Below are 16,772 nucleotides of genomic sequence, written 5' to 3'. Positions count from 1 at the left end.
TTGTAGGTTATTTATTTAGCAGTTGTTTAACATAAATAGGAGTTTGACTGATAAAAATCCATATGGTGCCATCAGGTTTTTTTAAAGAGAACTCCCCTGCTGATCTCCATGGGAATGAAACCAGTGTGAAGGTTCTTGATTTCAGCTGGGGCAATTCTGCTTAAAATCTGATGGTAGGATATGGCCCAGCATGTTTACTCTAATTCAATTTTGTGCTCAGTTGCCTGGCTGGTTTCATTTGGATACTGCAACCTTTGTGCCAGATTCTGATCCACCCACTCACACTGAGTAGCACCTTACTCCACAAGCAACCACACTGACTTAAGCGGGACTCCTCACAGAGTACAGTGCTATAGTGTGAGTGAGTGAGGGGATCCGAATCTGGCCCCTTGAGCTTTGACAACAGCAATCAGCACTTACAGCAGATGTAGAGGCAAAAATACAGCATCGTTGCTGAGTAGAACCGTGAGACAGTCATTCTCTCCCAGGTAATCCACACGCCATAAATCTGATGAAAGACCCAGCAGTCTCACCCCATTTTTCAGCCAAGATTTAACAGCAGAGGGCTGTGGTGAGGTCTTCTATTACTAATAACTTAAGACTTTCACAGAACATACTCCTGAATGTTTTCTAGTATAATATGAAGTATTTGAAAAATAAGAACTAATAACTAATAATAATAAATTAATAAAAATAACTGGCACCTGAATAAATAAACAAATTACAATAGCCTTGATTTATTTAAAATCATGATCTGGCAAAACTCTTAGTACATGCTTATCTTTAAGACATGAGTAGCACCCCCATACTCAGGTCCAATTTTGAAGAGAACTCTCCTAGCTGAAGTCCATGGTATTAATTTTGTGCTTTGCTAGCCTGGAGCCTTACTCACCAATTTACAGAACTGTCAGTGGGCCTTGCACTCAGTGAAAATCAGTGAGATTCTCCTGCATACAAAAACTTGGACTCTGAGGCCTGGTCTACACTACAGAGTTAGGTTGATGTAAGGCAGCTTGTGTCAACTTAATGATGTCAGTGCACACATGACAGCCTTGCTGCTGCCACTGTAAGTACCCTACTACACCAACACTGTAACTCCACCTCCACGAGAGGCATAGTGCTTATGTCGGAGTGGTTAGGGCAATATAGTGTCCGTGTAGATACTGCATTACTTAAATCAACTGTTGGCTGTCACCCCAGGGAAGGGGGGGGGGGCTCTAAGGGACCAGGGAGCCAGGTCAGGGGGCAGCTGGGCTCTCAGTGGGGAACTGCGGACGGAGCCCCCACGCTGCCTCTCTTAAGTTGGTGGAAGTGCTCCTGGTGAGGATATACACCACCGACAGAAGAAGGGCAGTGAGAACATGAACCACCACAGTAATTACTGTGGTGGCTGTAAGTTGACCTAACATAGGTTGACTTAAGTTTGTAGTGTAGACGTGCCCTGAGTTATTTATCTGAAACCCATCCCTGTACGTTAGTTACCCAGGCTGTCTGTCTTTCTGTCAATCTAAGATTTTATACTGTACCCATCACCGGAATACTTGAACTCTTCTGTAGCGTCTGACTGCCCAACAGAGTCCCTTTCACTCTGATCCTGGGGATGTTAAAAAGACAATTGGGGAAGCTTCCTTTGTGCTTTTGCCCTTCTCATCCATGTCTCTCCCCTCAGGTTGTCTCCAGGTCCATGAGCAGATAATGCAGAGCGTACAACCAATACTCTGAGCCAAATTCATCCCTGGTGTAAAGCTGTTGATTTTAATGGAGGGATTACATTGGCCCTCCATGTCCAACGTGTTTGCCAAACACATAGTCTCTCGGCTTGTAGGATGTGAGTTTGTATGATGAGACATCCAGGCGTATTTTGCACTTCTCCAAAAGCAAGCCAACAATCTTCACAGGATTTTCCTCACATTTTTTAAAATGTATAGCACAGTATAGGCAATACTGGGGATGTAGGGAACCTGCTCTTCTTTCTCTCGCTGGAAAACCCGTCTTCCACTTGGTGGCATTCTCACAGCACATGAATCAGGGACCCGCTTTAATGTTTACTAAGTAATAGAACCACCTCCTGTGTTCTGTTGTATTGGTGTGCTGGGGAGCAGTCTCCTTCCTTTATGCCAGAAGCAAGCCAGGATAGCTCTACAGGAGCACTCAAAACATTCTCATGTAAGAGTCGTGTTAAGCATCGTCCAGAATGCTCCACAGTAAATCCATGGCCTGGCTACGAATGGAACACAAGAATTCTATTGGCACTTAGTCTTGTGTTCTTTCTGCTAGATCACAGTTTCTCCCAACAGCCTGTTTACTTGGCTTTCAAGAGCTCCCTGCCTTCTCTCAAGCCTTTGTTGACACTTGCAGCTACCCACTGTGCTTCACTTCCGGTAGCACCTTGCCTACAACTCCACAATGGTCTTAAGCTGGGCATTTTTCTTGTTAAAGGAGAATCCATGGCAGCGACAAAAACAAAATATCTGTTATCATTGGCAGGATATGACGGAGCCAACGAAAATCTTGGATCAAACAGAAGTCACAGCTGATGATCAAAGCAATATGGAGAATAAAATGGAAGGTTTCAATGAAAAGTGGGAACGATTTCAAAGTTAGAGCAAGAAAGTTAAATCAAGTGGAAGTAAAATGGACCATGAAATACTTGAGGCTGATGCACACGTCAGCCAGTTACCAAAAAAAAAACTGGAGGAAAATATTTTTTTCCTCTTTTCCTTCCCCTCCCCCTCTTTTTTGTTATGGTAGGTTTTTTTTTTTTTTAAAAAAGAACAAATTATTTTGTGAGCCATGTTTGTTACAGAAATCACCAGCTGGGATTAGAAGACACTTTTTTCCGTACACAGTGACAACATATAAATTGGAGCAGCCCCGAGAGAAGGGTTTATTCAGGAGTGTGCACACCCGGACAGTTTCAGCTTTTCAGAGAAGATCAGAGAGCAGGACGGTGGGTGCAGTACAGGAACACAGACAGATACGGGTTTTCTCTATAGTAACAATGTTAGAATAGCTTTTCCCGAGGAGCACTTCCCATCTTGACTCAAATTTAATGGCGGAATTATAAAGAGGCTTGTGTGTTAATTATTGAGAGCTGAGACACAAAGTTCAGACCTGGTCTGGATCCAAACATTCCCCAAAGAGGGGGAGTTCAAATTAGGGTTTTGGTATTCGCCCATCTGTAAGAGAAAGCCAGAAGTGGGCTGACGGGCATAGGTGTTGCAAGCCCTGGCTATGCACAGGTGGTGGGGAAGGACTCTTAAAAGCAGGTTTAAGTGTCAAGAACAGATTCTATATTAGAGTATTTAGAGATTTATGGCCCGATTCTGCTCTCACTTACATTGGTGTAACACCAGTATAACTCCACTCGTGTTAGTGATACACTGATTTACCCAGGCATGAGTGAGAGCGGAAGCAGTCTTCTAATTTACTCTTTTAAAGAGAGCAAACCTTTTGGCTCATCAGATCTCAGAAGCTAAGCAGGATCAGGTTTAGTTAGTGCTTGAATGGGGGACATACAAAGATTTAGGATGAACATAAGAACAGCCATGCTGGATCAGACCACAGGTCCATCTAGCCCATTATCCTGTCTTCTGACACTGGCGAGTGCCAGATGTTTCAGAGGAAATGAACAGATCACGGCAGTTTATTGTCCCCTATTGTCCAGTCCCAGCTTCTGGCAGTCAGAGGCTTAGGAACACCCAGATCATGGGGTTCTATCTCTGATCATGTTGGCTAAGAGCCATTGATGGAACTATCCTTCATGAATTTACCTAATTTTTTTTTTAACCCTGTTATACTTTTAGCCTTCACGGCATCCCCTGGCAAGGATTTCCACAGGTTGACTGTGCAATGTGTGAAGAAGTACTTCCTTATGTTTGTTGTAAACCTACTTCCCATTAATTTCATTGGATGACCCTTGGTTCTTGTGTCATCTCTTTTCTAAGCTGAACAGTCCCAGTCTTCTTAATCTCTCCTCATACTGAAGCTGTTCCATTCCCCTAATCATTTTGTTGCCCTCCTCTCTGTTTTCCAATTCTAATATATCTTTTTGAGATGGGGTGACCACAACTGCACGCAGTATTCAAGGTGTGGGTGTATCATGGATTTATAGCATGGCATTATGATATTTTCTGTCTTATCTATTATTTTCTTAATGGTTCCTAACGTTCTGTTGGGTTTTTTGACTGCTACTGCCCATTGAGCAGATGTTTTCAGAGAACTATCCATTCACTATGGATGAGTTTACTCATAAATGCATGGGCAGGAGGATTTCTAAATTTCAGATGACGACAGACACTTAATTAGAATGTTCCCTTCATCTCTCTTCCCCCCGCTGCTTCCCAGCTAGTAGCACGGCCTCCAATATTACGTATAGAGGAGTTAGGAGGGAAGATTTCTCTAATATGAAAAATGCTGTTGTCTGCCAGAAAGGCAAGGAAATTGGCACTACCCAATATTTATCTATGTTAAGAAGACACTGGGCTGGTAACCCAATGGCAGCTGAAGTTTGGGCCCTGGGATTAACAGCTAAATGTTTGTAAAGTATGTTGGTGTCCACAAGGGCTAAGTACTATTATTGTTTCCTTGTTCCCCAGATAGGCACAGGCTGGAAGCAATGTAGAGAGCACACTGCAGAAAATGTACCATACGGAATAACTCTGCATTGGCAGGAGGATGGATGGGACGGGATGTAATGTAACAGGTCTGTTCCATCTCTGATAGCTATGATTCAGAGGCAACGCTTTTGGAACCCAAAGATGCTCCATTTGAAGCCAGTGGGAAGTTTGCCATTCAAGCTAGCTCAGGTAGGGTAGCCCGTGGGAAGCCAATGGGAAGTTTACCATTGGCTTCACTGGATTAGGACCAGGCCCTCAGCCAGCTCTGTGCTCTCTTGTGTCCGATCCTGTCCCATCCCACTTAAGAAATAAAGTATGGAAGATGCATCCCATTCCCATCACTGGAGGGAAGGATGCTGTGACCTGAGGCCATTAAGAGTGGTGTGGAGCAAAGTAAGGGGAAGTCTACACAGCTAAAGCTACACACGGGCTGCCCTACCTGAGCTAGCTTGAATCCAGCTAGCACGGGTAACCACAGCCGTGAAGGTGACGCAGCACAGGTTAACAAGCTTGGTGTGTACCCCAGTCTGGGAAGGGCTTGTTCTACCTGCGCAGCACTGTCTTTGCTGGAATTGTTACCAACCCTGACTGGGCTCCAGTTAGCCGGGGTAGGCTAGCTTGTACACAGCTTTTGCTTATCCTAAGTGGGGGAAGTGGTGGGTACAGGATCCATTAACAGCTTCTTCAATTAGTAGGACAATAGATATAGTCACAATAACTGGCCAGATCCTCAGCTGGTGTAAATTAGAGGCGCTCCAATGATTTGGATAGAGTTATGCCAGTTTACATCAGATGAGGATCTGGTCCAATATTTCCCTTCCATTACCAAAAGAACATGTTAATTTTTGTACAAATACATTATGAGCTCATACAAATAAACACTATGAATCCCGTTCCACACTCTCTTTTCACTGGTGTAAATCAGGAACTACTCTAGTGAAATCAGTGGAGTTACACCACTCTAACACTGTGTAAGTGACAGAAGAATCAGGCCCTGGGTAGAGCCGATCCTGCTCTGTTGTGCTGCTGTAAATCTGGACTAACTTCGCTGCCTTGCGTGGACTCGCTCTGGAGTTACATAAGCATAAATGAGAGCAGAATTTGGCCCCACCTGTAGAGTTGATAACGCAACGTTAAGCAGTAAAATGTACATGCTAACAATACACTATAAAGCAAGACCTCCTGACAGCAAACTGCCTCTACAATGTGCCATAATAAGCTGTTGAATTTGCCTATCTTTTAATTCCTCTGGTTTATTTTTGTGCTGGGAGTTAAAATATTTTAGAGCCCCACTGGGAAGGTAGTTGGCTGGCTTCTCGATGAGTCCTTTTAGAACGCGCAGTGTAACTTAACTGTCTCATTGTTTGTGTTGAGCAATATGCCAAAAAAATTTCCAGAAGGTTCACATGAATGTCTAGTGCTTAATAGCGCTGGCTTTATTATATCCCTCCTTCCAACCTGAGATGAGTTAGTGCTTCCACAAGGGTTCAGCGACCTCAATGGGGTACTGGCAGGTTAGAGGAGTGAGGAGGACTGTTGGTTTTAAGCTCCCACCCATGCCCAATGCTGGGTCAGGTGGGGTGAACTGTTCACTGGATTTTCTCCTGGAAGAAGCTGACCTACTGCCTCTCTCTCTCATGCATAATTTCCCTAGGACTTGGAGAAAGGCAACATCATGTCTGGGACAGCAAAAGAGGCAGCTGACCACCTTGACAAGTTTAAGAACATGTCCAAAATATCGTCACATGTTCCCAAATTGTTATTTAAAGGGACGTGTTATATGAAAAGGGCTGTGGATGAGCGTGTTTGGTTTTGTCTGATAGCACGTGTGGGTGGGTGCGTGTCACAAAATGTATGTGTAAACAAACAAGAACTAGCACAAGCCACGGATTTTTTTTGGTTTTGTTTATTATAATTCTTTGGATATGGATTTTTTTTTTTTTTTTTTTGCTGTTACATTATCTGCCCTGATTGCCCCAAGTGCGCCTGGGATCCCAGATCATTATTTGTTTTGTTTGTATTCCGGCAGTACCTTGGAGTCCCAGGCACACAGCTGTGTCCCATTGTGCTAGGTGCTGTATAGGGCTGGTGAAGAATGCATGTGCACAGGGTTCACATATTCTAGATGATCTGGTGGTACCTTCTGGACTTAAACTCTGTGACTCTGTGAGCAAGGATATCTCCAGTGCTGCAGCCTGTCCACTGCTCTCTAAGAGCTTTCCCATAGCTAGATATGCCTTATGCATGTGCAGGTGATTTACAGGTACAAGATGGCAGGCACTGCTGTATAGTGCATAGGATTATTCCTACAAACCCTGATGTTTATTTCAGGTATGGGACTGGGCCCTATTGGTGTGTCTACACTGTAGCTGCAAGTGTGCCTCCCCAGCCTGGGTAGACAGACTCACTCCAGCTCAGCTCAAGCTGAAAATAGCAGTGTGGACGTTATAACACCAGGAGCAGCGCCGGTGAGCCACCTGAGCTTGGACCCAGGGGGCCAAATTCAGCTCAGGAGTAAGTGATTAAGCTTCACTGAAGTGGCACCTGTTTACACCAGGGCCAAATTTGGTCCCCCTGATCCGTCTGACTCATTTGCCAAACCAGGATTATTGTTCTCCTTTTCTGTGAGCATCTCTGCTGCTGCTCTGGCCAGTGTCCCCAGGTGTCTGTCAACAGAGCGCCTCCTGGAAAACAGCTTCTCAGGCAGTGCTGGCTGCCACGTGGGAAAACCCTACCCTCTCACCGAGGAGCAGGGTCCTGCTTCCCTGTGCCTCCCTCTGCATATGAGTGCTGCTCTCCAAGTTATGCAGGGGGCAGAATTAGATAGGACTGGGGCGATAACACTAACGTTACGGATGAATGAAGCTGTGGCCAACACACAAATTGGTCAATGCACAAAGCAGACGCAGGATGTGAATGAAGGTGCTGACAATTACAGTATTGCTGATTCGGTGCTCGGGCACTGTCCCACCGTAGTTGCTGACGAGGATAATTTGAGAACAAACTAGGGTCAAGCAGGGACTGGGGGTTGGATCCAATACCCATTGATGTCAATAGGAGTCTTTCCTCTGATTTCAGTGGGAGTTGGAGTGAGCCCGAGGGGAGAGGAAAGGATAACTGTGTCTACAGCAGAAAGAGAAAATACATATGGTCAGTCACAGGATTTTGTATCAGGTGACAAAACCAATTAGACATTAAGCAACAACAGACACACGGCTCTTTTCTTTGTGTAACATTTTCCTGAGTTTGGGGAGGTGTGTTGGAGTTTTCTCTGTCTTCTTTACTGTCTTCTCCCTTGTTCTGTTCTGTTATCTGCCTACTTTAGATTGTGTGTTGTTCATGGCAGGGGCCTTGTCATCTCCCTTTGTATGTACCCCCCATGGCACTAGAAATCATAATAGTGTCACTCAGAACTGGTTTAAACCGCTTCCGGGCCCAGATTAACGTTGTGATATTCTGTTGCCAAGCACAATGGAAATGCTACACCTGGAGCGCTCCGTTGGGGGATGCGCCTTGAAGGCAGGGATCCTCCCTTGGGGCCACATTCAGCTCTTATCGAAGTCAGTGGGAGTCTCTCTGCTGACAGCACCGGAGCCAGAACAAACCCTGTCAGGCCGGCTCCAACCCACAGTAAAGTCAATGGGAAGCTTTTCAATGACAGCCGCTCAATCTGCTCCTGATGATACACACTGTAAGTGATCACAGGAAAGTTCAGTCCTGTGGAAGTGGGATCTCTTTTACACTCATTTAACTACCAGTGAGTAGCAGCTAAGGGAAGGACACGGACACCAGCAGACAGCAGTGAAGGAATGCGAAAGGGTGGCAAATTCAGCTCCCAGTAGCATAGAAAGCTGTGAAACCCATGAGTAAAACATCCCTGGGACACACCTCAGCCTGGAGAGTGGGCCTATCAACTGCTAAAGAGAAAGAAAGGAGTACAACTGTGGTGGTGGAAAGGTTTAGAAAAATGCTGACCTAGTTCAAGGCGAAGAATGAATCTGTGGAAACATCTGCTCCCAGCACAGCGACTCCAGCTCATTGGGGCTCCATGGACCATATTTTTGAGGAGGAGTTTGAGACGAACATCAAAAAGCTACATATGTGCCAATGTGGGCAGTTCTCCAGATCAGACAGAGAGATGCGCGCCTCCCCTCCTATCAGTGGAAATCTTGCTGCCATTTGAGTATTCTCAGCTCTTAAACGGGCTGTTCCAGAATTCAGCACCAGTGGGATGCAAATGAATGACATGGTGGAAGACTATGCCACTTATTCTGGCACAGGCATCTCTTGCTGCAAAACTGAATTTGTAAACTGCAAATTGTTGCTGGTTACTGAGATAGCTTTTACAGTGTCTCCGGGTCCTAGCCCAAATAGTAGAGTGTTTGAAAACATGCTGGCGTGGGTGTTTCATTCATTTTGATGCCATCATTCTACCTCATTTGAACATGGTTTGGCCTGTTCTGATCTCACTTTTACATTATTGTAAACCTGGAGTAGCTTCACTGAAGCCCTTAGCATTTCACCAGCATAAGTGAACTCAGAATGAGGTGAGATGGAACTTTGTTCTCATTAACAAAGCACTGGAGACATGTCTTCTCCCTCCATAGCATCTGGGCCCCTGAAAGTCAATGGCCACCAGGAATGACGGGGGTGCAAAAGAGTCTATGGAAACAGAACCTTGTCCTGTCACGTGCTCAGATACCATGGTGATGGGCGCAGTATAAGAACCGGAATAGAATAGAAAATACCCAAACTAACATCACTAGGACAGGCAATGGAAGCCGAACATTTTTCAGTATGGTGAGCTGAGCGTTAAGGGGGGAAAGGCCATGGCCCTATATTTGAGGGTCTATAGCAGGAGTGGCCAAACTTACTGACCCTCCGAGCCACATACGATAATCTTCAGAGTTTGAGAGCCGCAAGACACGCACCATCTGCCCCGTGGGGAAGTGCCTGCCGGGGCATCGGGCTTCAGCCCCGATACCCCCCCACGGGTCTAAAGCCCTTAGACTCCCCACCTCGCTCCCCGAGTCTGGTAGGTGAAGAATGGGGTGGGGAGGCTGGGGAGGCTTCGTAAACCGCACTTTAACTGTAAAAGAGCCATATGCGGCTCATGAGCCACAGCCTGGCCGCAGTGGGTCTGTAGGTTGTAGCCCTCTCGGCCACCCGTGAGACAAGGCAGCAGCAGAGAGAAAAACTAGCAAAAGCGTTTGCACTATTTTAAAGTGTTTTAGTGCATGGAGATAGCGAGGCCCTTTTCTCATTATCCCAGCATGAAGCAGGAACTACCCTGTCGATCCCAATAGTCTTTGTATTAGTGGGAAGATGTTGCTCTGAGGAAAGATCCACAGATATCAGGGAATAACTTTTCCAGTAGCCACTACCAAGAAGTCACTTGTGGAAATCTCTAGGGAAAGAAACGGCTGTTTGCTTGTGTACCACTCCATGAATGCTCTAACAGCATTGTTGTCTTAGCAGCTAGATACTACAGAGTGGCTAGGCATTCTGGTGCCAAGATACTGTAGTGATGGATGCATTAGAAATGCAGGGAGAGAGAAATTCATGCTACTGGTGGCATAGATACAAATGGAAGGGACCCAGTGTAGCGCAGCAATACCCAAGTGCTGCTCTCGTTTTAAAAAGCTGAGTCGCTTTCCAGAATATACAACTGCCCTTCTAACTCCCATCTTGGAGGAGAAGTCTGAACAGGGGAGCAGAATGGGAATAGCTAAGTACTTAATGACATGCCTGGACTACTCTTTCCTTCTGCAAAACAACTGTGGTTGATTCTCCTCCCCACCAAGCAAAAAACAAAACAAAACAAAAAACAGCCTTACTGCCATCTGGATAGCTAGCAAATCCAGCTGAAACATGTGTGCCATATGTACACAGCTGTATAGTGTACGTATGCCGCTGCGATCCATCTGCCCAGCATGCTGCATACCAGTTGCTTGACTTAGGGTGGGCTGGGAAGGAGGATTCAGGAACAGGCTGGAAAGAGAGAACATATTGCAGAGAAGCAGCATTTTTCTTCTCACCGCACAGGATTGGGCCCCAGGCGGCTTAGTACTTATAAGCCTCTGCTTATGTGAGCACTCTAGCTGAAGCTGGTGCTGTGTCTTATATGGGATCAGGCCCTGTCGCCCCAAACAATTACTTCATAGTCGAATAGACTGCAACTCTGGTGAGCAAAGTCTATTTAAATCCATTTCGCCACACGTGCAATCTGAATGTATGGCTCTGTTGCACTCGCTTTCCAGACTGCACCTCCAGTTGCTGGTGTACAACGTGACACCTCTGCTTTGATTTCAGAGCTTCCGTTCCCTTCCCAAAAAAGGAGTGTACGGCTGGGAAACAGACTCAGCAATGGTGACTGTCTTCTGCGCCACTTGCCGCCCAGCCTATGGCGAGGTATCGGTTTCAATGCTTCAGGGAAAGAATCCCAGCTGCTCAAGAGATGGCTGCGTGATGACAAGGAAGGAATGGAGGAATAACTTAACAAAAACTGATGTCCGTGTGTAACATTCTCCTAGTGGGCAGAATATGGGGATTACCTCCTGTCCAGCATGCTGGGGGTGGGCATTAAGGCTTCACTTAGTTGAGATCTGCCAGTTAATCTCTACAAATGAATTTCTGTATAATCCCTATCTGAGCTCTTTGCCCAGGAATGCAAAAAATGTCAGGCAGTTCCTTACCTATGGATGCCTATATCATGCCACAATGGAAGCATATTAAACTTGCTCTGTCCTATATACAGCTGTTGAGTACAAAACCGCTCACCACATCTTGAAAGTTGAGTTCAGGGCATAGGAGTGGGAAGGGGGGTAACTAAACTCTGTCAGATTTTTCAGATATACAGTGTGGGCCTATCCTTAGCTGCTGTCAGCTCCACTGAATTCAGCATGCTACAGAAGAAGTATCTGCTATAATTTTCCAGGTCTATCTGAATGACTCCCGGAAGGCCTTGCCATTTTGCCATCAGATTTGATATGGGTGATGCAAGTTGGAAGCCAGTGCTCTGCACATGGACAGGATGGTTGCTCATCCGTTGGATCTTCCCCCTTGTCACATGTAGTGCCAAGCACATTGTTGGCGGTTAACGAAAAACAAATCAAAACATCACTAAATGATCCACTGACCTACTCCCCTTCCCCGCATCGAATTGCCAAGAAAACCTGCCAGTGCTTTTCTTAAGGGAAAACAAACCTCGTCTGGGGAATGAAGTTGTCTGTCCACAGCCTAGGCACCAGTCTGTTCAAAGTGCTTCAGCACTGACCTGGGGGCAGCAGCTTTGGGGGTGAGCGGAGAGCTTAGGCTGCTTTCCATGTTCACTTGATCCTTGCATTCTCAGCTGAACCCAGGGCTGAAATAATTTATGGAGATAGGGCCAAACCCAGGAGTTTAAAGACTTTGCATGAAATGCCCAGTTCCCAGGAGAGTTGGGCCTCAGTGTGCTGCTGGCTTGGTTTCTGCTTGCGGTCGGCAAGGATGGAGACTGCCAACGAGTTGGGAAATTAGTGCCACTTTCCATTGTTGGTTTTTTTTTTTGTTACCTGGATGCCTATCCATTGAGAACTGGACTGAGACAGTCACATGCATTGCACATAGGTCACCGAACAGCCAAAATGGGGCAGCAGTTTTTGAAAACAAAAATATATCAAGTGTCTACTTTAAATTTACAAAAGGCTTAATTTTGCAAGACTCCCTCTTACTGTGTGTATGCACAGGGCCTAGCACAGTGGGGCTACAATCTTAATTGAAGCTTTCTGCTGCCTCCACAATATAATCAATAATAATATCTTAACGTAGGGACAAGTCAGTGACTTTACACTGAAAAACTGCCTCATGATGAGCCTAATCTTGTTCCATTGAGGTCAATGGCAAAGCTCCTGTTTGCTTCAATGGGATTAGCAATGGTCCCTGTGTGTTCCCAAAAGTGGATAATAAGGCGGGGGGAATTAACCAGCCACTCTGGGATAGGCAGCCACCCATCCTTAAAATCAAAATCATCCTTCAGAAGCTTTTCAGGCAGCATAGCTAGAAACCTCAAGAGATATTCCTTAAAGGCAGAGCACTGAACAACAAAGTAACCACGTACAGAAAAACAGGGCCTGATCCTGAAGCCTCTCTCAGGTGACCCAATGGAACAGTGCACATGAGTAAAGGCTGCAAGATGGAGCCCAAAGGGTCTGATTCAGAAACCCTGCAAGTCTCACTGACACCAATGGGCCTGTTCATGTAAGCAAGGGCTGCAGGACCAAGCTGAAAGGACCTTCTGGGAAATGTGAATGCTCAGCACCTCTCAAGATCAGGCCCCTACTTTGACAGGGAACCTTATGTGACCCTGCCTGCTGTACTCTTCCTTCACATCCTTGGAATGCTCTTACTGGCCTTTACAGAGAAGGCAAAGGAACAAAAGCTGGCCAAGCGTGGAGAACGGTTTTTTAATGGCTCTCTGCTTTCACCAGGCAGGCCACTACAGTGGAAAACAATTTAATTAGTCAACGAAGGGAAAGACTAAGCACTGAAAAGTGCAATTTTGGGGCTCACAAAATGTGACTAGGTCAGAACCTGCCGTTTTATTGCACTTTGGGGACTGGTTTTGAGAACAGCTCAGCACTCATTGCAGGCTCCAGTCCCAGCTCGCTCTCCTCTTTCTTTCACAGGGCCTGTCTACTCAGCACATTTTGCCAGGTCTGGAGGTCATGTTATAACCCTCTTGGGTCTGTCTTGCCAGTATAGACAGGACCAAATGATGTTCGAACTGTTATAGCCCGATCTCTACAGGCACTAAACTACCTTAGCGTCTCTGTAGACACATCCCAACCTACCAAGGGTGCTACGTGAACCAATTCATTAATGACTGGAACTCTTTGCTAGAGGATGTTGTGAAGGCCAAGACTATAGCAGGATTCAAAAAAGAATTAGGTAAGTTCATGGAGGATAGGTCCATCAATGGCTATTAGCCACTATGGGCAGGGATGGTGTCCTGAGTCTGTTTGCCAGAAGCTGGGAATGGGCGACAGGGGATGGATCACCTGATAATTACCTGTTCTGTTCATTTCCTCTAGGACACCTGGCATTGGCCACTGTTGGAAGACAGGATACTGGGCTAGATGGACCTTTGGTCTGACCCAGTATGTACTGGGAGGTGCTCAGATACTGTGGTGATGAACACCACAGAAAACCCTACAACTAACTAACTAACATGAAAGGCTTCACTTTGAAAGGTACATACGCATGTGGACCTATTCAAGGGGTCAGAGTTAGGCACACATGCCCCTTGCTGAATGGGTCCAGTGTCACCAGACAGGCGGATAGATGTGCTTCCTTCACACTAAGTTGCTTCACCCAACACCATGTTCGGAAGGTGACCATGATGCAGTGACATTGTCCTGAGCATTATTTAACATTTCAGATGTTCTCTTCTGCGCTTGAAAAAAGTTTATATTTCCCATTCAGGCAGGATGATGAGAATTTTATATGCTTTTTTAAAAGAAAGCTTGTTCTTCACATTGGCTTAAAGGGTACCTTGAAGATGCATCATGTAGAATGATGAACTAGGCGGAGGATGTCAAAGAGGCCTAAGGGGCTTAGACACCCAACTCAGAAGTCCATGGGAGTAGATTTCCTCCCTTGTGTCTCTTTGAAAATTCCCAGCCCAACTCTTCCAGGTAAACAACAAGAATGAGGTGAGCTATTGTGTCATGAGGTGGGATTTAGGCTTCATCATGGCTCACAACTTTGGCAAGCAGTTTGCTACAGTTCTCTCTCCCACCCCCTGCCTGGTATGAATAAGCTGCCCATATAAAAAGCCAGTGTGATTTGGGGTGGGGGGGGGAAGGTTTTTAAGAGTCCATTTTCAATCCTTAGCTGCTCTAACGTTAAAAAAAAGTTTTGATAACCTCTGACCAGCTAGGTGAGTACTATTAATGGCTCTTGTACTCTGTCCTTATCCTTGCTCCACTAAATCAGGCTGTATTTGTATTGTCATAATAACCCAGAGTGAGTGCAGGCGACCCCAAATAAAATTGAGTTTCTGAGCTTGTTCAACACACAGAAAAAGTAAAATATCTCTGGGAAAATGATAGGAGTAGGGTGAGGTGTAATCAAGAGGACAATGAACTTGATTTAGGAAGGTCTAGTTTATGCCCAGCATGAAACCCAGGTGAATTCTTTTGAGGAGAGGAATGCTGCATCCATGAGCAGTTTTGGTGCTGAAAAAACGCAGCGTTAGAGCCCGAGTTTTAAACGGTCAAGTAATTAGCCCATCCTGTGCAGAATTAATACCCTTTATTCCATCAAACTACCCCCTCCCCTCCCCACCGAATCTCATTCGGAATGCAAACAAAAACTCTCGGGCACAAACCGGTGAGTGACCTTTTGGGTGAAGTTACGTGACAAAGGTCACGGGGAGCGCACCCGCTGCGTGGCATGCCCCCGCAGCAGGGCATCTCGCGCAATCAGAGGCGGATTTATTAGCATTTCATTTCTGTGGCCGGCAAATGTCTTTTAAACGACCAGCGGAGAGGCGCACCCCGGAAGCCGATCCCCGGCTACACCCAGCAAAACCTCAGGGAAGAAGGAAGAAACAGCGCGGGTGGGTTTCACTCTCTTTCTCCTTTGAAGTCAAACCCCTTGCGGGGGAAGGGGAGAGAAGACATGCAGCGGAGCCGGGCCAGGCAGGGGGCTGCCCCGGTGTGATTTAGGAGCGGAGGGGAAGGGGAGGCGAGGCGGGTACCTGTTTTCGCAGCGCCTCGAAGGCGGCACTGATGGTATGCACCCGGGTCCTCTCCCGGGCGTTCGCCAGCAGCCGCCGGGTCTGCTGGATGGCTTTGATCTCCGAGGAGACGCCGGCCGTGTCCCCCAGCCGTTTCCTCGGCGATGCGGCGGGATCCGGCGAGCTGCTGTACGCTCCCTGTGCCCCCGAGCCGTAGGCGCTTTCCAAAGGGCGCTGCGGCGGGCACAGGACGAGCCTGGGCGGCAGGCTCGGCTCCGGGCACGGCGGCAGCCCGTTCAAAGCGGCCGGGGGCAAGCCGGGCTCTTTGCGCAGGGGCGGGCAGGCGAGCCCGGCCGCCGGGAACGCGCCTTTCCGCATGTCCAGCGCCCCGGCGGCGCTGCCCGCCCCGCCGCCGTCCGGGAGCTGCGGGGCCGCTGCCCCCTGGGAGGGGCCCGCCCGGCTGCCGGGCACCAGGCTCGCGGGTCTCTCCAGCAGCCTCCCCCCGCCGCCGCCGCCGGCCACGCGCTCGCGGACTTTCAGCGCCACTTTGAAACTTTTGCAGCCCTGCGCTGGCGGCTCTTTGTGCTTCCGCTTCAGCTTCTTGAGGCCGCCGAGCTCCTTCACGCACAGGCTTTGCCACGGCTCCTCGTCCAGGAGCTGCATGTTCCTCATGCTGGGAGCCTGTCAGGGAGCGCCTGCCTCGCTCGCTCTCTCAGGTCGCTGGCTCCCCCCGCAGACATACACCCCCCCACCGCCCGGCTCCGCTGCTGCTGCTGCTGGGTTTGGTGCAGCGGTGTTACCACGCGGCCCCGTGCAGGCAGGGCGGCGGTGGGCGCCCGCCCGGAGCCGTCAGAATGTCAGCTGAAGTCCCGGCCGCCTTGGCCGCGTTTGCGGGGAGGGCACGCCGCGCTCCATCTGTGTTTGTTTAGCCTCAGTTTACACAGAAGCCCCTGTGAGCGAGATCAGTCAGCGCGCCGCCTGTGACAGGGAGACTGCCTCGCACAGCCGAGAGACTTCCCAGCCTTGCAACCCCACAGATGAGCTTTAAAGAAACAGGAAGCATTCCCCCCCCCCCCCCGCAACAGCTGTGCTGCCTATCTCCTTTGTTCAACCCCCACCCCCCCAGCCCCACGACTTGCTGTTTTATAAAAGTCTGTTTCCTCGCGACACACTGGCAGAGACAAACTCTCACCCCTAATAGAGACACATACTTGCTTAAGAAGAAAAGGAGGACTTGTGGCACCTAAGAGACTAACAAATTTATTTGAGCATAAGCTTTCCTGAATGCATCCGAGGAAGTGAGCTGTAGCTCGCTAAAGCTAAAGTCTCTAAGGTGCCACAAGTCCTCCTTTTCTTTTGGCGGATACAGAGTAACAGGGCAGCTACTCTGATACTTGCTTAAGAGCAATTCATGATGTGCCGCCTTTTACATG

General features: G+C 47.6%; 1 protein-coding gene across 1 annotated transcript in view; it reads right to left on the bottom strand.

Annotated features, from left to right (window-relative positions):
- Window positions 1-16,376, bottom strand: part of ATOH8 (atonal bHLH transcription factor 8) — a 29,208-nt gene extending 12,832 nt beyond the window's left edge. Inside the window, exon 1 of the mRNA XM_048849169.2 lies at window positions 15,361-16,376. Within this exon, the coding sequence (XP_048705126.2) occupies window positions 15,361-16,011 (651 nt within the window). The 5' untranslated portion in view covers window positions 16,012-16,376. The remainder of the gene's footprint in view (window positions 1-15,360) is intronic.
- Window positions 16,377-16,772: the final 396 nt, after the last annotated feature.

This window comes from Caretta caretta, chromosome 4 (assembly GCF_965140235.1).
Source record: "Caretta caretta isolate rCarCar2 chromosome 4, rCarCar1.hap1, whole genome shotgun sequence".
In the NCBI taxonomy this organism is placed as follows: domain Eukaryota; kingdom Metazoa; phylum Chordata; order Testudines; family Cheloniidae; genus Caretta; species Caretta caretta.
This window is presented reverse-complemented; position numbering and strand designations above follow the sequence as displayed.